This window comes from Mustela lutreola, chromosome 9, assembly GCF_030435805.1.
Source record: "Mustela lutreola isolate mMusLut2 chromosome 9, mMusLut2.pri, whole genome shotgun sequence".
NCBI classification, from domain to species: Eukaryota; Metazoa; Chordata; class Mammalia; order Carnivora; family Mustelidae; genus Mustela; species Mustela lutreola.
In genome coordinates this window covers 56,911,078-56,935,836 of record NC_081298.1, presented here as the reverse complement: position 1 = coordinate 56,935,836, position 24,759 = coordinate 56,911,078, and the positions used below count along the sequence as shown (strand labels likewise).

The 24,759-nt window shown below is 37.4% G+C and overlaps 1 protein-coding gene across 13 annotated transcripts in view; it reads left to right on the top strand.

The window, feature by feature from the left end:
- Window positions 1–24,759, top strand: part of CCDC138 (coiled-coil domain containing 138) — a 140,501-nt gene that overhangs the window by 57,916 nt on the left and 57,826 nt on the right. For all 13 annotated transcript variants that reach the window (XM_059134287.1, XM_059134282.1, XM_059134280.1 and 10 more), the window contains one exon: window positions 20,229–20,421. In XM_059134287.1, the coding sequence (XP_058990270.1) occupies window positions 20,229–20,421 (193 nt within the window). The remainder of the gene's footprint in view (window positions 1–20,228; window positions 20,422–24,759) is intronic.

Here is a 24,759-nt window from a genome sequence, read left to right as displayed (position 1 = left end):
TTTACCCCCAGTGGTAACATCTTACAAAACTAGTACAATATCACAACCATAATATTAATATAATCAAAATAACAATAGTTCAATCACCAGATTCCTCATGTTGCTTTTTTTTAATGTATACTGACTTTCATTTTTTTTTTTTAAGATTTTATTTATTTGACAGACAGAGATCACAAGTAGGCAGAGAGGCAGGCAGAGAGAGAGGAAGGGAAGCAGGCTCCCTGCTGAGCAAAGAGCCCGACGTAGGGCTCGATCCCAGGACCCTGGGATCATGACCTGAGCTGAAGGCAGAGGCTTTAACCCACTGAGCCACCCAGGCACCCCCAGACTTTCATTTTTTCGAGCAAATTGAGATTCACAACAAAATTGAACACAGAGATTTCCCGTATACTCTCTGAACCCACATATTTACTGACTCCCACACTTCAGCTTCTTCCACCAGAATTTAGTACAAATTGCTATAATTTGTTAGAATTGATGAACCTACATTGATCTGTCATTTCACTCCAAGTCCATAATTTACATACCTTAGGATTCACTCTTGGTGTTTTATATTCTATGAATTTAGACAAAAACATAATGGTGTATAACCACCAAATATAATATAATGCAGAATAATTTGTTATTAATAATAGTTTGCCCTAAAAACTTCTGTGCCTGCCTAGTCACACTTCCTTCCCTCCTATCTCCTGTAAACTACTAATCCTTTTATTCTTTGTCTTTTACATAATGTGATAGCTTTTCCTTGTACAGAGTGTCATATAGCTTAGAGTAACGCAATATATAACCTTTTCAGATTGGCTTCTTTCACTTAAAAATATGGATTTAAGATTCCTCCATGTCTTTTCATGGTTTGATAGCTCATTTCTTTTCAGTGCTGAATAATATTCCATCATCTAGATGTTCCACAATTTATCCATTCACCTATTGAAGGACTTCTTGATTGCTTCCAAGTTTTTGCAAGTATGAATAAGGATGCTGTAAACATTCATGTGCAGGTTTTTCTATGACATTAGTTTTTGACTCCTTTGGGTAAATACTAAGGAGCACAACTATTAGATAGATACGTTAAGATATGTTTAGTTCTTTGTAAAACTATAAGCTGCCTTCCAAGGTGGCTACACCATTTTATATTTCCAGGAGCAGTGAATGAGAATTTCTTTTGCTCCACATTCTCATCAGCATTTGGTGTTGTCAGTGTTTTGTGTTTTGGCTATTCTAATTGGTACATAGTCAAATCTGGTTGGTTAAATTTTCGGTTCCCTAATGACATACCATTGAGTATCTTTTCATATACCTATTTGTCATCTGTATATTTCTTTGGTGAGGTTTCTAGGTTCTTTGCCCATTTTTTAATTGGGTTTTCTTACTGTTGGCTTTTTAGAATTCTTTCTGTATTTTGGGTAACAGTTCTTTGTCAGATGTGTCTTTGTAAATATTTTCTCCTCCCAATCTGTGGCTTTTTTCTCTTGCTTTGACAGAATAGTTTTTAATTTTAAAAAAGCCCAGCTTCTCAGTTATTTTTTGTGGACCATGCCTTTGGTGTTGTATCCAAAAAGTATTTACTGTATCCAAGGTATTATGTATTTTTGAAGAATTGACTATCATTGTTTAGTGTTCTTTTTTCCTTGGTAACTTTCCTTCTCTGAAGTCTGTTTTGTCTGAAATTAATATAGTTATTTTAGCTTTCTTTTGGTTACTATTAGCATGGTATATATTTCTGTCCACTTACTTTTAATCTGTATTTATTTTATATTTAATAAGTGGGTTTCTTATGGACAATGTATAGTGGGTCTTTTATTTTGATTCATTCTAATAGTCTCAATTGGTATATTTTGACTATTGGTATTGAAGGTGATTATTGATATTATTGGATTAATACATACCATATTTTTACTATTTTTTATTCATTGATAATTGTTCTTTGTTCCTATTTTGTTCTCTCTTCTTCTGCCTTTTGTGTTTTTATTTTATTTTTTTAAAGATTTCATTTATTTATTTGACAGAGAGAGAGATCACAAGCAGGCAGAGAGGCAGGCCGAGAGGGAGGGGGAAGCAGGCACCACCACAACCCCCCCTCCCCCGCCAAGCAGAGAGCCCGATGCGGGGCTTGATCCCAGGACCCTGGGATTATGACCTGAGCAGAAGGCAGAGGCTTAACCCACTGAGCCACTCAGATACCCCGCTTTTTTAGTTTTAATTGGACATTTTATATGCTTTTACTTTCCATTCTTTCTTAGCATATCAATTGTACTTCTTTTTTTATTTTTTTATTTGTTGCCCTACAGCTTGCAATATACATTTACAACTATCTAAATCCACTTTGAAATTACACTATATAGCTTTACATGAAGTGTGAATGTCTTATAATACAGTAGACCTACTTTATCTGTGCTTGCATTTTCTGTGGTTTCAGTTAGCTGCAGTTAACCATCGTATAGAAGCAGATGATCCTCCTTCCAGAGTATTGTCAGAATTGTTATTAGCCTAACGCGAAGTAAGGTCACAATGCCTGTCTCATTCACCTCACTTCATCTCATTCTGTAGACATTTTACCATCTTACATTGTAATCATAAGAAGGGTAAGCACAGTACAGTAAGACATTTTGAGAGAAACCACATTCACATAACTTTTATTATATTGTTATAATCTATTTTATTATTAGTTATTGTTGTTAATCTCTTACTGTGCCTAACTTATAAGTTAAACTTTATCATAGGTATGTATGTATAGGAAAAGACGTATTGTTATAATCTATTTTATTATTAGTTATTGTTGTTAATCTCTTACTGTGCCTAATTTATAAGTTAAACTTTATCATAGGTATGTATGTATAGGAAAGGCGCAGTGTGCCGCTTCCAGTCGGCGACGGCGACGAGAGAAGAATTAGGCACAAACAAGTCAGCTGCAAAAGACTGTGAGCAGGGGACAACAGTCGAAAAGGACTGCTGCCACGAGCAACTCCACAGTCTCACTTTTATTAGATAGAAAACAATAGCCAAGAGAAGGATTGATGAAGGTCACACGTTAGTTAGTCACTTCTTGCAGGTCAACAAGGCAGAGGGTAATGTTTATAGTTAACCAAGCACATTCAAAGGACTCATCTAACTAACAACGAGCACTTCTGGGAAGAGAAAGGAGCAATCACGAAAAGGGGAAGCAGGCGGTTTTGGTTCCACCCGGAGCTAACCAGGCGTTCCCGGGTGCTCGGCTTCCCTGAAGCAGGCGGCGTTCTGCCCTGAGCGAGCCAGGCATCCCCAGCTGCCTGCTTCTGTGAAGGGGGGGCATTCCGCCCTGAGCAAGCCGGGCATCCCCAGCTGCCCAGCTTCACGGTCGTACATCGTCCTCCCCAAAGACCTGTTGTCAGTATCAGTGTTTCTTAAGGCCATATCTGAATGTGCTTGGCAACTAGTAAAATCCTCCAGGGGTTACAGTTTAAGTAACAAATTGTTCCGAGGGGCAGCAGCAGTAGTGTATAAATGGTTTGGTAATGTCCATGGTTTCAGGTCCAGGGGTCTTGGAACTCATGCCCCCCAGATAAGGGGGACTACTATAACAACATACTGTGGATTTCTTCTTCCTGTCGTGTATTCCCTTGTATCATTCCTGTCATTCATTTCACTTACACATAAGCATATATAAGCATGCATATGTACACACATGAACACACAGAGGCATCCATATTCCAACATTCCTACTGTGTTTGAGTCTGATTCTGATGCTTATTCTGTCTTTTCAGCACGCCTTGTGAGTTTTTCTTGTTATCTGGACATGTTGTACCATGTAAAAGTGACTGCTGTAAGTGTCCCGTTAATACATCCTAAGATATTCAGGAAGGAGAAGTGTTACATAGCTGTATGATTCAATATCAGTCTTTTGGTGAGATTGTGTCCCTGGGCAGTGAACTTCATAGAGTGCTTCCCAGTTTTTCTCCCCCTGAGGTGGGGTAGAATTGCTAGAGCAGGCTGGATTTTGCTATTTCTTTTCCCCTAAGTCCCTAAATCCATTAGACTTTGATAAAACCCCGGTAGATGAAGCTCTGGTAAAGTAGTTTTCTTGAGGACTAATCCTGTGATAATAAGAACAAAATTTGTCATATTTCAGAATGGTCACTGTTTCACTCCCTTACCTGAAGCATGAGGGGATTTTTCTCTAGTCTTCACTGTGAGAGCTGTTAGAGCTCCTGGAGCTAAAACCAGTAAAATTTGGGAACTCCCTTGTGACTGGCCCCAGCTGGCATTTTTAACTCTCAAGCTTCTTCACACTGGTCCTCCAGCAGTTTTCAGTTATAGCTCAGATTTTCCTTTGTTGGTACCAGTTCCTGCAGAGATTTCAGCTCATGGTTTTCTTCCATAGTAAGTTGCAATTCTTTGTATGCTCCTCTGTCTCCAAATTTTGGGTTTTGTCCTGGGATCTCACTTCTTTTGGATCTAAGAAAGCTGTCAGTTTTTCAGTTGTTTGGCTTTTTACTTGTTGTTAGGTTGGAGTGACAACTTCCAAGCCCCTTATCCACCTGACCAGAAATCAGATATCCTCATGTTACCTTTTGTAACAATACCCACTTTCCTCTTGCCCCACCCCTTCTTTAATTCCTCCCACCACTAACTTCTTTTTCTCCATTTCTATAATTATGTCAAATCACAAATGCTATTTGAATGTAATATACAGTATGTAACCCTTTGAGATTTATTTATTTATTTATTTATTTATTTATTTATTTTTACACTTAGCATAACTTGCTGGAGATCTGTTTAAGTTGTGGCATTCCTTTTTGTTGATTCCATGATAGGAATATACCACATTTTAATGATTCATTGGTTAAAGGAAACTTAACTTTTTTCTATTATAAATGCTGTAAACGTTGATGTGCAGGTTTTTGTGTATAAATAAGTTTTTATTCCTCTGGGATAAATGTCGAAGGATACAGTTGTTGTATGGTAGCTGCATGTTTAATTTTTTGGTGAACTGCCAAATTTTAAGAGTGATTTTATTAATTTACCCCCTCACTAGCAATATCTGAGTGATCTAGTTTCTCCTTGACCTCACCAGCATTTAGTGTTATTACTATTTTTTATTTTCACCAGTCTTTCTTTCTTTTCTTTCTTTTTTTTTTTAAAGGTTTTTATTTAGGTATTTGACAGAGAGAGAAGGAATACAAGCATGAGCAGGAGAAGGGGGAGAAGCAGGCTCCCCGCTGAGCAGGGAGCCCAATGCAAGGCTTGATCCCGGGATCATGACCTGAGCAGAAGGCAGAGGTTCAATCCACTGAGCCACCCCAGGCACCCCTATTTTCACCATTCTTGATAGTATTGTTTTCCCATTGGAGTTTTAATTTGCATCTCTCCAGTGGCTAAACATACCTTTTTATGTGTTTGCTTTCTACAGGTATATCCTCTTCAGTCTGTTTGTGTCTTTTGCCCATTCTTTAATGGACTCTCTGTTTTCTGTTGTTGAGTTTTGAGAGTTCTTTATATTTGGATACTAGTCCTTTGTTGGGTATGTCATTTGGAAACAAATTTTTTTCTTTCTTGTATTTTCATTATCTTAACAGGGTCTTTTGCAGACTTTTAAATTTTAATGATTTCTAGTTAATCAGTTTTCTTTTTGTGGATGTTGCTTTAGGGGTCAAGTATAAGAATTTGTTGCCTAACCCGAGATTGTAAAGATTTTCTCCTTTTTTTTTTCTTAAAGTTTGATACTTTTACAGTTTGCATGTAAGTCCTTGTACAGTTTCAGTTAATTTTGTATGAGGTGTGAGATTTAGATCAAGGTTAATAAATGCCCAGTTGCTCCAGCACCATTTATTGAAAAGTCTTTCCTTCCTCTGTACCTTTGTTGGTTGGGAATAGTTTTGTGGGTCTCTTTCTGGGTTCTCTGTTACATTCCCTGTCTTTTCCTTTGCCAATTCCATACTGTTGATTCCTGTACCTTTATAATACATTTTAAAATTGGGTATTTTGATCTCCTCCCATTTTATTATTTTTTAAAAATGTTTTAACTAAAATAGTTCCCTTGCCTTTCCTTATGAATTTTAGAATAATCTTCTCTATCCACAAAATATTTATAGGGATTTTGATAGGAATTGCATTAACCTATATATAAATTTGAGAAAAATTGACATCTTTACTGTGTTGTCTTCCAGTTCAGGAACATGATATGTTTCTCCATTTAATTTAGAAATTTGATTTCTTTCATCTATGTTACATTGTTTTTTTTTTTTTTTTTTTTTAAGATTTTATTTATTCATTTGACAGAGAGATCAAAAGTAGGTGGAGCAGCAGGTGGGGGAGAGGGGGAAGCAGGCTCTGTTCTGAGCAGGGAGCCTGATGCGGGGCTCGATTCCAGGACCCTGAGATCATGACCTGAGCCAAAGGCAGAGGCTTAATCTACTGAACCAGTCAGGCGCCCCCATGTTACATAGTTTTAAGCATAAAATTCTTGTACATTATTTGTTAGATCATCAGCTGCGTATTTAGTGTTTTTGAGTGATTGCAGTTGGTATTTTTAAAATTTTGGTGTCTGTGTTGATACTCTGTTCATTCTGTATCATGTGACAATGATCTTACTAGTTTTAGGATTTGCCTTGAAGGTTCTTTGGAATTTTCTACAAAGTCATGGATCTGCAAATAAGGAGAGTTTTTTGTTTTCCTTTTTTTTTTTTTTTATATGTATGCCTTTAATTTTTCTTTTGCATTAGCTACGGTATCTACAACTATGGTAAATATGAATGATAATGGATGTCATTGGCTTGTTCTTGATCTAAGGGGGGAACACAGGGAGTCCTTTAACTATTATATTAGCTATGGTTTTATAGAGTTTTAGTTCTCCTCTATTTCTGCTTTTCTGAGTTTTTTTAATCATGAATGAGTGTTGAAACTTCTTTCAAATGCTTTTTTGCATTTATTGATATGATCATGTGATTTTTCTTTTCCTTTAACCTGACAATGTGATGCATTACTGATGGGCTTTCAAAAACTAAATTAGCCATGTATTCCTGAAATAAAGCCCACTTAGTCATGTTGTGTAGTTCTTTTTGTATTTGCCGCATTTTTTCGCTAATATTTTGTTAAAGAGTCTATATTCATTAGTTGTTGGTTTGCGGTTTTTAATTCTTTTATACTATCTTTGTCTGTTTTTGTATCAAGATAGTACTATGTTCATAAAATTAATTGATAAGTGTTCCATCCTCTCTGAAAGAAGTTAGATTTAATGTTAATTCTTCTTTAAACTTTTGGTAGAATTCTTCTATGAAATTGTCAGCCTGGAGCTATCTTTTGGGGAGATTTTTAAAAATAATTAATTATTTATTTGACACAGAGAGAGAGAGCACGTGTGCGTGCACAAGCAGGAAGAACAGCAGGCAGAGGGAGAAGCAGGCCTCCCGCTGAGCAGGGAGCCTGATGTGGGGCTTGATCCCAAGACCCTGGGATCATGACCTGAGCCAAAGGCAGACACTTAACTGACTGAGCCTTCTAGGCACCCTGAGAGTTTTAAAGCTATGAATTCAATTTCCTTAATAGTTATATTAAGGGATGTTATGTAATTCATATAAGTGATTTGTAGAAATTTGTGCTTTTTAAGGAATTGAATGAACCATTTTGTCTAAGCTGTTCAATATACATGTGGAAAGTTTTTTATACTATTCTCTATATATCCTTTTGATGTCCTCAGTATTTGTAGTAATACCTTCTGTTTCATTCCTAGTATTTTTTTAAATTAATTTTTTATTTATTTTCAGTATAACAGTATTCATTGTTTTTGTACCACACCCAGTGCTCCATGCAATCCGTGCCCTCTCTAATACCCACCACCTGGTTCCCCCAACATCCCACCCCCCCACCACTTAAAACCCCTCAGATTGTTTTTCAGAGTCCATAGTCTCTCATGGTTCACCTCCCCTTCCAATTTCCCCCAACTCCCTTCTCCTAACTCCCCATGTCCACCATGCTATTTGTTATACTCCACAAATAAGTGAAACCATATGATAATTGACTCTCTCTGCTTGACTTATTTCACTCAGCATAATCTCCTCCAGTCCCGTCCATGTTACTATAAAAGTTGGGTATTCATCCTTTCTGATGGAGGCATAATACTCCATAGTGTATATGGACCACATCTTCATTATCCATTTGTCTGTTGAAGGGCATCTTGGTTCTTTCCACAGTTTGGCAACCATGGCCATTGCTGCTAAAAACATTGGGGTACAGATGGCTCTTCTTTTCACTACATCTGTATCTTTGGGGTAAATACCCAGTCATGCAATTGCAGGGTCATAGGGAAGCTCTATTTTTAATTTCTTGGGAATCTCCACACTGTTCTCCAAAGAGACTGCACCAACTCGCATTCCCACCAACAGTGTAAGAGGGTTTCCCTTTCTCCACATCCCCTCCAACACATGTTGTTTCCTGTCCTGCTAATTTTGGCCATTCTAACTGGTGTAAGGTGATATCTCAATGTGGTTTTAATTTGAATCTCCTTGATGGCTAGTGATGATGAGCATTTTTTCATGTGTTTGATAGCCATTTGTATGTCTTCATTGGAGAAGTGTCTGTTCATATCTTCTGCCCATTTTTTGATATGGTTATCTGTTTTGTGTGTGTTGAGTTTAAGGAGTTCTTTATAGATCCTGAATATCAACCGTTTGTCTGTACTGTCATTTGCAAATATCTTCTCCCATTCCGTGGGTTGCCTCCTTGTTTTCTTGATTGTTTCCTTTGCTGTGCAGAAGCTTTTGATTTTGATGAAGTCTCAGAAGTTTATTTTGGCTTTTGTTTCCTTTGTCTTTGGAGACCTATCTTGAAAAAAGTTGCTGTGGCTGATATCTAAGAGATTACTGCCTATGTTCTCCTCTAGAATTCTGATGGATTCCTGTCTCACATTGAGGTCTTCTATCCATTTTGAGTTTATCTTTGTGTACGGTGTAAGAGAATGGCCGAGTTTCATTCTTCTACATAAAGCTGTCCAGTTTTCCCAGCACCATTTATTGAAGAGACTGTCTTTTTTCCACTGTATATTTTTTACTGTTTTGTCAAAGATTATTTGACCATAGAATTGAGGGTCCATATCTGGGCTCTCTACTCTGTTCCACTGGTCTATGTGTCTGTTTCTATGCCAGTACCATGCTGTCTTGGTGATCACAGCTTTGTAGTAAAGGTTGAAATCAGGTAACGTGATGCCCCCAGTTTTATCTTTGTTTTTCAACATTTCCTTAGTAATTTGGGGTCTCTTCTGATTCCATACAAATTTTAGGATTATTTGCTCCAGCTCTTTGAAGAATACCGATGGAATTTTGATCAAAATGGCATTAAAAGTATAGATTGCTCTAGGCAGTACAGACATTTTAACAATGTTTATTCTTCCGATCCAAGAGCATGGAATGGTCTTCCATCTTTTTGTGTCTTCTTCAGTTTCTTTCATGAGTGTTCTGTAGTTCCTCCAGTACAGATCCTTTACATCTTTTGTTAGGTTTATTCCCAGGTATCTTATGGTTCTTGGTGCTATAGTAAATGGAATCGATTCTCTAATTTCCCTTTCTTTATTTTCATTGTTAGTGTATAAGAAAGCCACTGATTTCTGTACATTGACTTTGTATCCTGACACGTTACTGAATTGCTGTATGAATTCTAGTAGTTTGGGGGTGGAGTCTTTGGGGTTTTTCATATAAAGAATCATGTCATCTGCAAAGAGAGAGAGTTTGACTTCTTCACTGCCAATTGTAAATATCTATGCCCCCAATATGGGAGCAGCCAATTACATAAGAAAACTGTTAATCAAGATAAAGACTCATATTGATATGAATACACTAATAGTAGGAGATCTCAACACACCTCTCTCAGAAATAGATCATCAAAGCAGAAAATCATTAAACAAACAAGAGCATTGAAAGATACATTGGACCAGATGGACCTCATATACAGAACATTCCACCCTAAAACAACAGAATACTCATTCTTCTCAAGTGCACACAGAACCTTCTCCAGAATAGACCACATACTGGGTCACAAATCAGGACTCGACTGATACCAAAAGACTGAGATTATTCCCTGCATATTCTCAGATGACAATGCTTTGAGCTCAATCACAAGGAAAAGTTCTGAAGGAGCTCAAACACCTGGAAGTTAAAGACCACCTTGCTTAAGAATGCTTGGATCAACCAGGAGATCAAAGAAGAACTGAAACAATTCATGGAAACCAATGAGAATGAAGACACTTCAGTCCAAAACCTATGGGATACAGCAAAGGCGGTCCTAAGGGGGAAATACATAGCCATCCAAGCCTCCCTCAAAAAAATTGAAAAATCCAGAACACAGCAGCTGTCTCTACACCTTAAAGAACTGGAGAATCAACAACAAATCAAACCAACTCCACACATAAGAAGGAAAATAATTAAGATTGGAGCAGAGATCAATGAGGTAGAAACCAGAGATACAGTAGAACGTATCAATGAAACTAGAAGCTGGTTTTTTGAAAGAATCAATAAGATCAACAAACCATTGGCCACACTAATCCAAAAGAAAAGAGAGAAAGCCCAAATTCATAAAATTATGAATGAAAAGGGAGAGATCACAACTAACACCAAGGAAGTAGAAACAATCATCAGAAGTTTTTATCAACAGTTATATGCCAATAAGCTTAGCAACCTAGATGAAATCGACGCATTCCTGGAAAACTATAAACTCCCAAAATTGAACCAGGAAGAAATTGACAACCTGAATAGACCGTTATCTAGTAATGAGATTGAGGCGGTGATCAAAAACCTCCCAAAAAACAAGAGCCCAGGACCTGACAGATTCCCTGGGGAATTCTACCAAACTTTCAAAGAAGAAATAACACCTATTCTCCTGAAGCTGTTTCAAACATTTGAAGCAGAAGGAAAACTTCCAGACTCTTTCTATGAAGTCAGCATTACCCTGATCCCCAAACCAGGCAAAGACCCTACCAAAAAGGAGAATTTCAGACCAATATCACTGATGAATATGGATGCTAAGATTCTCGACAAGATCCTAGCAAACAGGATCCAACAGCACATTAAAAAGATTATCCACCATGACCAGGTGGGATTCATCCCTGGGCTACAAGGATGTTTCAACATTCGCAAATCAATCAATATGATAGAGCAAATTAATAAGAAAAGAAAGAAGAACCACATGGTTCTCTCAATTGAGGCAGAAAAAGCATTTGACAAAATCCAGCATCCGTTCCTGATTAAAATGCTTCAAAGTATAGGGATAGAGGGAACATTCCTGAACTTCATAAAATCTATCTATGAAAGACCCACAGCAAATATCATCCTCAATGGGAAAAAGCTTACAGCCTTCCCTTTGAGATCAGGAACACGACAAGGATGCCCACTCTCACCACTCTTCTTCAACATAGTATTAGAAGTCCTAGCAACAGCAATCAGACAACAAAGAGAAATAAAAAGTATTTTTTTTTAAGATTTTATTTATTTGACAGGCAGAGATCACAAGTAGGCAGAGAGGATGAGGGGAAGCAGGCTCCCCGCTGAGCAGGGAGCCCGAAGTGGGGCTCAATCCCAGGACCCTGAGATCATGACCTGAGCTGAAGGCAGAGGCTTAAGCCATTGAGTCACCCAGGCGCCCCTCATTCCTAGTATTGATAATTCATGTCATTTTTTTGTCTTTCTTGGCGGAAGTTTGTTTTGTTGATGTTTTTAAAAGGACCATTCTTTTATTTCATTATTTTATAGTTTTCATTTTTATTCCTTTATTAATTCTTTCCTTCTGTTTGCTTTGAATTTATTTTGGTCTTTTTTAAAGTAAAAGCTTAGATTATTCATTTGAGACTTACTTTTTTTCTAACATAGTGCTATTTTTAGTACTGTTTTTCTGTCAGCAGTGCTTTAACTGTGTCCCACAAATTTTGATAAGTTACGTTTTCATTTCTTCCAATTTAATGTATGTTAAAAATTTCCCTTGAGACTTCTTTGGCCCATGAGTGATTTAGAAGTTTGTTTTAGATCTTTCTTTTAGCTTTCTGTTTTTCTGGTTTGGTTGTATTGACATTCTGCTCTTGTGTGGGTGCTCTATAAATGTGGATGCTTGTTGATGGCATTTTTTAGTTACTTTATATCCTTGTTAATATTCTATCTAATTGTATCTTGTGTTCAGAAAAGTCTTCAGATATTATTGTGAATTTATATATTTCTCCTGTTTATCATTTTTATCTCATATGTTCTGGAGCTCTGTTGCTTTGTGCCTATAAATATAGTAGGACTGTTATGTGTTCTTAGTGGATTAACTCTTTTATCATTATGTAATGTCTCTCACTGTACCTGGTAATTTTCTTTGTTCTGAGATCTGTTCTCTGATATTAATATAAGCACTCTACTCTTCTTAGATTGATGATGTCCTTCTTCATTCTTTTAATTTTTTCCTGTTTACATTGTTATATTTGAAATGCGATTTTTGTAGATAGCATGTAGCTAGATTTTTTTTAAGACTATTTATTTATTTGATAGAGAATGAGAAACAAGTAGGCAGAGAGAGGGGGGGAAGCAGGCTCCCTGGTGAGCAGAGAGCCCGATGCGGGGCTCAATACCAGGACACTGAGATCATGACCTGAGCCAAAGGCAGAGGCTTAACCCACTGAGCCACCCAACCCCCCCCCCCCTAGATTTTGTTTTTAAATCAACTTGATCAATTTCTGTATTTTAATTGGTATAGTTAGGCCATTTATATTTAATGTAGTTATTGATATGTTAGGTCTTAAGTTTGTTATTTTATCTTTTATTTACTGTTTGTTTTTGTGTATCTTTTTCATTTCTCTGTGTTTTCTTTTGCCCTGCTTTGCTGTGGGTCACTTGAACATTTTGTAAAACTCCATTTTGGTTTATTTATAGTTTTGAGTATTTCTCTTTTTGTAGTATTTTTTATTAGTCCTTCTAGCTATCACATTGTATATAGATAACTTACCACAGTCTATGAGTGTTTTCATTTTGCTAATTGAGTTGAAGTATAGAAACCTTGCCTTTTGGGATACCTGGGTATCTCAGTTGTTGAAGTGGCTGCTTCAGCTCATGGTCCTGGACTCTAAATCCCACATCAGGCTCCTTGCTCAGCGGGGAGCCTATTTCTCCTTTGTCTGCTGCTTCCCCTGCTTGTGCTCTCTCTGTATCTCTCCCTCTGACAAATAAATAAAATCTTAAGGAAAGAAAAAGAAAGCTTGCTTTTTTATCCCTTCATCAATCCACCTTCTATAATAGTGTTGTGTTAATATATATGTCTTATGCATGTATTTTCATTTTTTCATTTCTGCATGTGTTTTCATTTTGCTAATTCAGTGGAAGTATAGAAACCTTGCCTTTTGGGATACCTGGGTATCTCAGTTGTTGAAGTGGCTGCTTCAGCTCATGGTCCTGGACTCTAAATCCCACATCAGGCTCCTTGCTCAGCGGGGAGCCTATTTCTCCTTTATCTGCTGCTTCCCCTGCTTGTGCTATCTCTGTCTGTCTCCCTCTGACAAATAAATAAAATCTTAAGGAAAGAAAAAGAAACCTTGCTTTTTTATCCCTTCATTAATCTAACTTCTATAATAGTGTTGTGTTAATATATGTCTTCCGCATGTATTTAGAATCACATTAGACAGTGATATAATTTTTGCATAACTGTCAAACATAAAACTCAGAAGGAGAAGGGAAGTCTATTATATTTGCCCATATTTTGCTTATTCAGTCCTTCCTTTCCTTCCAGATACTCCAATGCTCCCCCCCCTTTTTTAAAAGAATTTATTTATTTATTTGACAGAGAAAGAGAGAGGGATCACAAGTAGGCAGGCAGAGAGAGGGGGAAGCAGGCTCTCTGCTTAGCAGAGAGCCTGATGTGGGACTTGATTCCAGGACCCTGAGATCATGACCTGAGGTGAAGGTAGAGGCTTAACCTGCTGAGCCACACAGGTGCCCCCAAGGTTCCTTCTTTTATTGTTTCATTTTATCCTAGAGAACTTCTCTTAAGCAGCCTTTCAGAATAGGTCTGCTGATGACAAATTCTTAGTTCACTTCATCTTCAAGTGTCCTAGTTTCCTCTGTATTTCTGAAGGATAATTTCACTGGGTATAGGATTCTGAGATGATAGTTCTTTTCTTATAATACTTGAAAAATGTACTAATTTCTTCTAGACAAATTCTGTGGCTTATGATAAATCCACTTTTGCTTGAATTGCTTCGTATATGTTAATTTCTCTGTTATTGCTTTCATTTGTTTTCTTTTCCTTTGGTTTCATAAATTGGTTATGATGTATCTTGTTGATAATTTTGGATTTATTCTTTCTGGGGTTTGGTTAGCTTCTTCAGTCTTTAGATTTATTTATTTAGCCAATCTGGGAAGTTTTTAGCCATTATTTCTTCAACTATTTTTTTCAGCCCTACCTCATGTTTCTTTTCCTTCCAGAATTCTAATGGACAAGGTTGCTAAATCTTTCTTTTTTTTTAAGATTTTATTTATTTATTTGACAGAGAGAGATCACAAGTAGGCAGAGAGGCAGGCAGAGAGAGAGGGGGAAGCAGGCTCCCCACTGAGCAGAGAGCCCGATGCAGGGCTCTATCCCAGGACCCTGAGATCATGACGACCGAGCTGAAGGCAGAGGCCCAAGCTGAAGGCAGAGGCCCAACCCACTGAGCCACCCAGGCGCCCCTGGGTTGCTAAATCTTTTGTTATGGTTTCTCAGTTCCTGGAATCTCTTTTTTTCCCTCTAGTTTATGGTTTGTTTTTTTTTTTAAGTTCAGTGTTCAGATTAGGTAAATTCTTTTGTTTTAAATTCCAGTTAAACAGTTATTTCCTTGTGTCGTACATTCTGCTGTTGAATCTATCCTTTTTTTTTTCTTTGTGTATTTTTTCTTTTTTAATTTAAACTCAGGTTAGTAAACATATAAGTATAGTATTGGTGTCAGGAGTAGAATTTAGTGATTCATCACTTACATATCACACTGGTGCTCACCCAGCAAGTGTCCTCTTTAAAACTATTAGCCATTTAGCCCATCCCCCCCAAGTCCCCTCACCAACAACCCAAAGGTTCTCTTAACAGTCTCTTATGGTTTGCCTGTTTCTGTTTTTATCTTATTTTTCCTTCCTTTCCCCTATGTTCATCAGTTTTGCTTCTTAAATTACACAAATGAATGAAATCATATGACATCTGTCTTTCTCTAACTTAGTTCACTTAGCGAAATACATTCTAGCTCCATCCATCTTGTTATAAGATTTCATTCTTTTTGATGGCTGAGTAATATTCATATATATATATATATATATATATATATATATATATATGCATACCACATCTTCTTTATCCGTTCATCAATCATTCAACACTGGGGCTCTTTCCATAATTTGGCCATGGTCACTTAGGCTGCTCCATTTGAGCACTTCTGTATCCTTTGGATAAATACTTAGTGGTGCAATTGCTAGGTCATAGGGTAGTTATATTTTTAGCTTTTTGAGGATGTCCATACCGTTTTCCAGAGTGGCTGCACCAGCTTGCATTCCCACCAACAGTGTAAGAGGATTGACCTTTCTCTGCATCCTCACCAACATCTATTGTTTCCTGTGTTGTTTAGTTTAGCCTTTCTGATTGGTATAGGGTGGTATCTCATTGTGGTTTTGATTTGTGGTTCCTTGATGATGTTGACCATTTTTTCATGTATCTGTTGGCCATTTATATGTCTTCTTTGGAGAAACGTCTGTTCATATCTTATGGCCATTTCTTAACTGGATTATTTATATTCTGGGTGCTGATTTTGATGAATTCTTTATAGATGCTGGCTACTATCCTTTTATCTAATATATCTTTTGCAAATATCCTCTCCCAGTCTATAGACTGCCTTTTAGTTTTGTTGGCTGTTTCCTTTGCCATGCAGAACTTTTTATTTTGATGAAATCCTAATAGTTCATTTTTGTTTTTGTTTCCCTTGTCTCCAATGATGTTAGTAATCTAGTTAGTGTCTAGTAGTAAGTTGTTGGGGCCAAGGTCAGAAAAGGTGCTGCTTATGTTCTCCTCTAGAATTTTGATGTTTTCCTGTCTCACATTTAGGTCTTTGATCCATTTTAAATTTATGTTTGTATATGGTATAAGAAAGTAGTCCAGTTTCATTTTTCTGAACGTGGCTGTCCAGTTTTCTCAACACCATTGGTTAAAGAGACTGTCTTTTTTCCACTGGATGTTCTTTCCTGCAACGATTAATTTACCGTATAGTTGTGGGTCCATTTCTGGGTTCTTTATTCTGTTTCATTAAATGATGTGCCTGTTTCTGTGCCAGTACCATACTGCCCTGATGCTTTGTAATACAGCCTGAATGAAGTCTGGGACTGTGATGCTTCCCACTGTGGTTTTTTTTTTCACAATTGCTTTGGCTATTCGGGGTCTTTTCTGGTTTCCTACAAATTTTAGGATTGTTTTTTCTAGGTCTATGAAAAATGCTGCTGTTATTTGATAGGGATTGCATTGTGAATGTGTAGATTGCTTTGGGTAGTATAGACATTTTAACAATATTCTTGCAATCTATGAGTGTGGAATGTTTTTCCATTTCTTTCTGTTGTCTTCAATTTCTTTCACCAGTGTTCTATAGTTTTCAGAACACAGATCTTTTATGTCTCTGGTTAGATTTATTCCTAGGTATCTTATGGTTTTGGGTGCAGTTGTAAATGGGATCAATTCCTTCATTTTTCTTTCTGCTGCTTCATTATTGGTGTATAGAAATGCAACACATTTTTGTACATTGATTTTATAATCTGCAGATTTGCTGAATTCATGTATTAGTTGTAGCAATTTTGGGGTGGAGTCTTTGGGTTTACTACATAAAGTTCGTGTCATTTGTGAAGAATGAAAGTTTGATTTCTTCCTTGCTGACTTGGATGCCTTTTATTTCTTTTTGTTGTCTGACTGCTGAGGCTAGGATTTCCAGTACTATGTTGTACAATAGTGGTGAGCATCTCTGTCATGTTCCTGACCTTAGGGAAAAGGATCTCAGTTTTTTATTTTGGTTAATGTATTTTTAGTTATAAAATTTTCATTTGGTTCTTTATATTTTCTTTGGTAAAACTTTCTATTTCTTTGAAGAAATTTTCTATTTTACATTTTTTTAAAAAATGCATACTAACTAATTTTATCATGGCTGCTTTAAAATGGTTGTCAGATAATTCTAATGTGTTTGTGCTGTTAGTATTGGCAATTACCGATTTTCATTCAGTTTGAGATCTTCTGGGTTCTTTGTGTGATTAGTGATTTTTTTTTTTTAAATTGAAAACTAGACATTTTGATATTATAAGGCTCTAGGTCTTTATTTTATCTGGCTTTCTATTGACACTGCTTTCACAGAGGAAATAGAAGATGGCTTCTCTTTATGCCTGGTTAAGTAGGAGTCCAGGTTCCTCACTAGGCTTCTGTTAATATCTGGGGATCTGGGGGTGTTCTGGTTCCCCAATAGGTCTCCACTGATACCTCTTTAACTGGGAGGAATGGGAGTACCTCATTACTACCCCTCACATTACCTTTATGGACACTTTGTTACTGCCTTGTTGAGGGTAGAAGTGTAGGTTGTCCTTGGAATATTGCTCATCTAGATAGTTGTTGGACCACAGATCTTTCTATGGTGTTTGGTTGTATTGTAGTTTTGTCTAAAAGTTTTTTACCTTGGGACACCTCAGTGGCTTAGTTGGTTAAGTATCTGACTCTTGATTTTGGCTCAGGTCACGATCTCAGCTTTGTGAAATTGAGCCCCACATTAGGCTCTGTGCTATGCTTGAAGCCTGATTAAGATTCTCTTTCTCCCTCTGCCCCTCCCCGCTCTAAAAATAAAATTAAAAAATAAAAGCTTTTTGTCTTGCAAGGCCGTTCTTTCCTAGCCTTTTGGCTTGAGAGCGCAGACTTATGTTAGGGCTTTTTTGTCTGTAGTTTCCAGGTTGCCAGCCTTTTCAGCTCCAAGTGTGAGAAATATGAGACATCAGGAAACTCCTAGAATTTCTAATATTTTCTCCTATTTTTATACCAGGGTTTATCTTTTCCTAACAAGATTAAAAATTTAAATTTTTTTTTCATTTGAGTATAGTTGACATACGGTGTTACATTAGTTTTGGGTATACAACATACTGATTCAACTTTTCTATACTTATGCTTTGCTCAGGTACCAAATGTCACCATATAGAATATTATAGTATTATTGACTATATTCCCTGTGCTGTGCTTTATTCCTGTGACTTATTCCTTCCATGACTGGAAGTTTGTATCTCCCTCTCACCTTCACCTATCTTGCCCTTCTTCTCACCCCTTTTCCCTCTGGCAGCCCGTCAGTTTGCTCTCTGTATTTAAAGGTTGATTCTGGTTTTTGTTTGTTTATTCATTTTTTTAAGATTCTATATATGAATGAAATCATATGGTATTTGCCTTTTTCAGTCTGACTTATTTCACTTAACATAATACTCTCCAGGTTCATCCATGTTGTCACAAATGGCAAAATCTCATCTGGTTTTTTTGGCTGCATAATATTCCTGTGTGTGTGTGTGTGTGTGTGTGAATCTATGTATCTATCTAGCTCTGTCTCACACCTTATCCAGTCAGCTGTTGATGGACACTTCCATATCTTGCCTATTGTAAATAATGGTGCATTAAACATCGGAGTGTATGCATCTTTTCAAATTAATGTTTCTGTTTTCTTTGAGTAAATAACTAATAGTGGGATTACTGGATTGTATGGTATTTCTTTTACAATTTTTTGAGAAGGCTCTGTACTGTTTCCACAATGGTTATACCGATTTACATTCCTAGCAATAGTGTCTGAGACTTCCTTTTTTGGATTTAAGGTTTATTGACCATATATTTAAATTAGATTACATTTCTTATGCCGCTTACCACCCAATCATTGTGCCTTTTGATACCCATAAAATCTCAATGTATCTCTTCTTTTATTTTCTTAATTAATATTTTTTTAGAGAGGAGTAGGGGAGGGGCATAGGATGAAAGAGAATCTCAAGCAGGCTCCACACTGGGTGTGGATCTCACAACCCTGAGATCATGACCTGGGCCAAGATCAAGAGTTGGACACTTGGGGCGCCTGGGTGGCTCAGTGGGTTAAGCCGCTGCCTTCGGCTCGGGTCATGATCTCAGGGTCCTGGGATCGAGTCCCACATCGGGCTCTCTGCTCAGCGGGGAGCCTGCTTCCTCCTCTCTCTCTCTGCCTGCCTCTCTGCCTACTTGTGATTTCTCTCTGTCAAATAAATAAATAAAATCTTTAAAAAAAAAAAATGAGTTGGACACTTAACTGACTGAAACACCCAGGCATCCCTATCTCTCTAATTTTAATATGATGAAATTCTAAAACAAATAGTTGTTACCCATATTTAAGTTTCCTCTAATTCTGGCTCATGCACTCTCATCTGTAGCAGTGTAAAATGGTTTTCCTTTATTTAGTTCTTAAAATATATGTGAAATATCATGCAAGCCTATATAATTTTAGAAGTATTTATATGCCAGTATTCCTGTTTTGTCCATTGTCTTGTTTTAGTCTATTCACTGTTAGAATAATCCATGATTTTAAATTTTTTTTTTAATTTTATTTGAGAGAGAGAGAGCACAATCAGGACGGGGAAAAGGGAGAGGGAGAAGTAGACTCCCCACTGAGCAGGGAGCCCAAAATGGGGCTCGATCCCAGGACCCCAGAATTATGACATGAGCAGAAGGCAGACGCTTAACCAACTGAGCCATCCAGGTGCCCCAGAATTATCCATGATTCTAACCCAGTGTTTTCTTCTGCAGTTTCTGAAAGTTATTAAAATCACTGTGATGGTTATGATCATAGTAAGCTATAAAGCAGTGAGGCCATAGATAATCACTTTATATACTAACACTGTAAGTTAGGAATGAAGAACCTATAGTGTCTACTTTTCTGTTCCTTTAATTTCTCTGTGCCAGAAATATATCATGATCCTATGTTATTAAACATTTTCAACTTGAATCTTGTGTCAATTCTCCTATTTTTTTCTTAGAAAATTACATTTCCAATTTCTTAATTCTTGTAGACTGCTCATTTCTTTTAGAAAAAGTCATGAATAACTTTAAAAAAGTTGATTATAAAATTACTTCTTTTTAATCTTGTATATTTCTAACCCATTCTTTAATTAGAAAAAAAGTTGACTTATTTTTAGTTTCTATATTTGATTGTAGTATTTGAAATACATCATGGACATAAATATATATACTAAGATGGTACATATTTTTAACAGCATTCTACCATGACATCAACATTGAGGAGATTGGGTGAAGATATATTCAAAGGAGTAGTAACTAAGGGAATTCAAGATAATTCTTTAGAACATTCAGTGGAGAATAAACCAAAGACAGCTGCTTTCTTTAAGAGCTCCAATTTACCACTGAGATTTTTATCAACTTTAATTGTTCTTAGAACAGTCACCCAAGGTAAGCTTTCACTTGTGCTTATGCATAATTTTTCATAAAGAGAAGAGAATACTACATAATGAAGTAATTCTTGCGTAGTCAAATATGTTTTCCATTTTTAGAATAAGATTTTATAATGGTGGCACATTACAATGAACTACTTTTATTTGCTGAATGTGAGAAAGAGGAGTATTCAGTCGTATTGTTGCCTCCTCCCAGGAGACTTTATTGATTCTCTTAGATCATATTTCCACAGTAACCTATGGTTTCTATTATCATTGCATATACCATATAGTATTGAAATTCCTAGTTCATTATTTTTACTGGACCAGGTGTTGGCACCCTGTAGCCCATTGACCAGATCTGGCCCACAACCTATTTTATAAATAAAGTTTTATTTAAACACATGAATGCTTATTTTTTACCTATTGTCTAGAAACTGTTTTTGCCTTACAACAGAGCTGAGTAGTTGGCAACAGAGACTATATGGCCCCCTAGAAGCCTATATTGTTATGTGGCCTTTTATGAAAACTTTTATCAGTCCCTACACTGGTTTGTAAGTTGACTAAAGAAAAATATTGCCTTGTTTACTATTGTATCCCCCTGCAACTAGCATAGTGCTTAATGTATAATAATAGTGAATAAGGAAATGAATGAATAAGAATAATGTTTCAATCAAAGTAGACCATTTTTAATACAGTTTTGGTATATAGCTATGAGTTCTGTTTTTGGATTACTAAATATAATTTTTGTTAAAGTCATACCAATATAGTGAAACATTAAATTTGCCATCTTTTTAGCTTTTCAGTTTGTTAAATTATATAACTCAGTCTGTTTGGAATTTTTTTAGTGGGAAATGGCAAAAATTTAATTTTACTACTTTCTCTGCAGTGTGTACTGTTTAGTTACACCTGATTATGGAATTTTACAGCATCAATAACAAAAAATGAAAAATGAAACTGTAACTTGTCTTAGTTTTTCCTTACGTTTATGGTTCTCATAGTTAAACAGATTGAGTGGTAACTGTTTGAAACATCATTTATAAAAAAAAAAAAAAAAAAAGAAACATCATTTATGAGAAGGGTGTATTAGTCCAAAATAAAGTTGACCACATATCAGCATGCATCATAACATCATTTGATAAAATATAATTTGTGTTACTGATAAAACTAGTGCAATAGAGATATAAAATAAGAGAGGGAATTAGGTGCTCTCTGTCACCACTTTTGTGCAGTACAGTATTAGACATGCTGACCATCTTCAATAAGCCATTAATAAAAAGAAAGATGAGTATTGGAAATACAGGAAACTCTTCATTGGATACTCTGTATAAAGTGAGGACATTTGGGGCCCCTGGGTGGCTCAGTGGGCTGAGCCTCTGCCTTCGGCTCGGGTCATGATCTCGGGGTCCTGGGATCGAGCCCCACATTGGACTTTCTGCTCAGCGAGGAGCCTGCTTCCTCCTCTCTCTCTGCCTGCCTGTCTACTTGTGATCTCTGTCTGTCAAATAAATAAAATTAAAAAAAAAAATAAAGTGAGGACATTTAATGAAACTAGCTCAGAAATTTATTGAATATAATGTGCTGTGTTCTGGATATTTGTGACCCCACAAGATTCATATGGTGAAATGCTAACCCCCAAAGATGATGATGTTAGTAATTGGGGCCTTTAGGAGGGCTTAGATCATGAGGGCAGAGCCCTCATGAATGGGATTAGTGCCCCTATAATAGAATCTCCACTGAGGTCTCTAGCCCTCATACTGTGTGAGGACACAGTGAGAATGAAGTTTCAGGTTGTGAACCAGGAAGTGGGTCTTCACCATGCTGGCGACCATACTTGGACTTCTCCACTTCCAGAACTGTGAGCAGTAAAATTCCTGTTGTGTATAAACTACACAATCTCTGGTATTTATTATAGCAGTCTGATAAAATTTGTGTTTCAGAAAACAAGCTTCAAAGGAAATTCACAAAGTCTGTTGACTTTCAATACTATCATTACCATCTATATTACCTAACTCTGTATAGTATGCCTCCTATGAATATCACTAACAAACAGCAATAACATATTTTTAAAAAAATCTTGTTAATATAAAAAAACAAAAAGTATAAAGTTTATATATAAATCTAATTTGGTGTTCGTAAACTTCATCTTTTGTGAAATATAATAGGTATAAATAAAGATATGGGTGGGGCACCTGGGTGGCTCAGTCACTAGAGCATCTGACTCTTGGTTTCCGCTCAGGTCATGATCCCAGGGTTGTAGGATTGAGCCCTGAATTGGATTTCAAGCTTAGCGGGGAGTCTGCTTGAGATCTCCCTCTCCCCCCCCACACTTGCATGCCTGCACACATTCTCTCTCTCTTTCTCTCTCTAAAAATAAGTAAAATCTTTATAAAAAATATATGGGTAAGTAGTAGATGAGTGGACAGGGTAATAAAGATTATTGCTAGGTGCCTAGGTGGCTTAGTTGATTTAGCGTCTGCCTTCAGCTCAGGTCATGATCCCAGGATCCTGGGATTGAGCCCCAGATTGGACTCCCTGCTCACTGGGGAGCCTGATTTCCCCTTCAGCCCTTCTCCCTGCTCATATTCTCTCTCTCTTGATCTCTGTCTCTCAAATGAATAAATAAAAAACCTTGAAAAAATTTTTTAAAAGATTATTGCTGACATTAAATGGCAGAAATAAAGGACTTTCTTTTAGGGTACGGAAGGGGTGGAAGGAAAGAGAGAATTTCAAGCAGGCTACACACCTAGCACAGAGCCTGATTCAAGGCTTGATCTACAACCCTGAGATCATGACCTGCCCAAACCTGGGGCAGGAAACACATCCAGGTCCAGGAAATACAGAGGACCCCAAATAAGATGAAACCAAAGAGGTCCACACTGAGAAGCATAATAATTAAAATGTCAAAAATTAGAGGATCTGGGGTGCCTGGGTGGCTCAATGGGTTAAAAAACCTCTGCCTTCGGCTCGGGTCATGATCCTAGGGTCCTGGGATCAAGCCCCACATCGGGCTCCCTGCTCCGAGGGGAGCCTGCTTTCTTCTCTCTGCCTGCCTCTCTGCCTGCTTGTGATCTCTGTCTGTCAAAAAAAAAAAAAAAATAGAGGATCTGCTAGGAAGATGGTAGAGGGAGTAAGCTTGCCTTGTTGCATGGATACAACTAGATATACTCAGAGTAGCATAAATAACCCATGAAATGATCTGAAGACTGGCAGAACAAATTCCACGAACTAATGCTAAATAAGAGGCCACATCAAAGAAGGTAGGAAGGGCAAAGACAGGGTCTGGGAGTGAAACAGACTGTGGCTGTCCATGGTAGGGAAAGATCCAGTGGTGCAGGGAAGAGTGAAATCAGACTTTCACACTGGGGAACCCACAAATGGGAAGGATGGATTCCTATAAGAATGGGAATTCAGGAGAGGAGCCAAACTTCATGAGTTCTTACAACCAGTGAGAATGTGTGGAATTTTCAAAACTGGGGTTCTGGGGGAGCCCCGACCATGTTTGAAAGTGGAATCCCTATCCTTAAAGTGACAGCAGGACATACAGCATACATGCAGATACAGCAAAGAGCCATCAGTTTGAAAAACTCTGGGGGTAGATGGGAGGGAGAGTGATTTGCTCATCTTAGAGTATGGCTTGGAGAGACAGGGATCAGGGGGAGAGCTTTCTAGGAGCAAAGGAGCTGGCAGGCACCATTTATTTCCCTCTCCTGCATAAACAACAGCCAACATAGCACCGACACTCATTACTCAACTTGCTTACAGTGAAGCCCCACACCCTATGTTTTGGCAGATCTACCATTCCCAGTCACACTTGCCTTAGTTCTGACATTGCATGCCCTTTCCTCAAAAGACTAGGGCAAACCCTGCCAACACATCTCCCAACCTGCACATTTGCAGGACCTCAGTTCCAGTGGTGGCAGGGGCAAGTCTCATTTCTTGGGCAGACCCCTGCATACCTTGTTAAAACACTCCCCACCCCTGCTGGGACCAAACACTAGCCACAATTGACAGAGAACCTTTGCAGACAACTGGACTGAATTGGGAGCAGAGAAGAGGTTAATAACAACAGAGCACATGGCAGTACACATCGAAGACCCGCCCTAGTGCCAGGCCCTGGGGAGCAGGGGACATGGCCCTGCAGGGCATTGTAGGACCTCTTCTGTATAAGGCCATTATCATTAAGAGCAAGAGAAGTAGCTGACTGTCCTAACACAAAGAAATAGATGCAGAGAGTCAGACAAAATGCACAGACAGAGAATATATCTCAAATGAAAGAAGAGGACTAAGCCAAGTGAAATGGAAATAAGTAATATGCTTGACAGAGTATTTAAAGTAATGTTCATAAAGATACTCA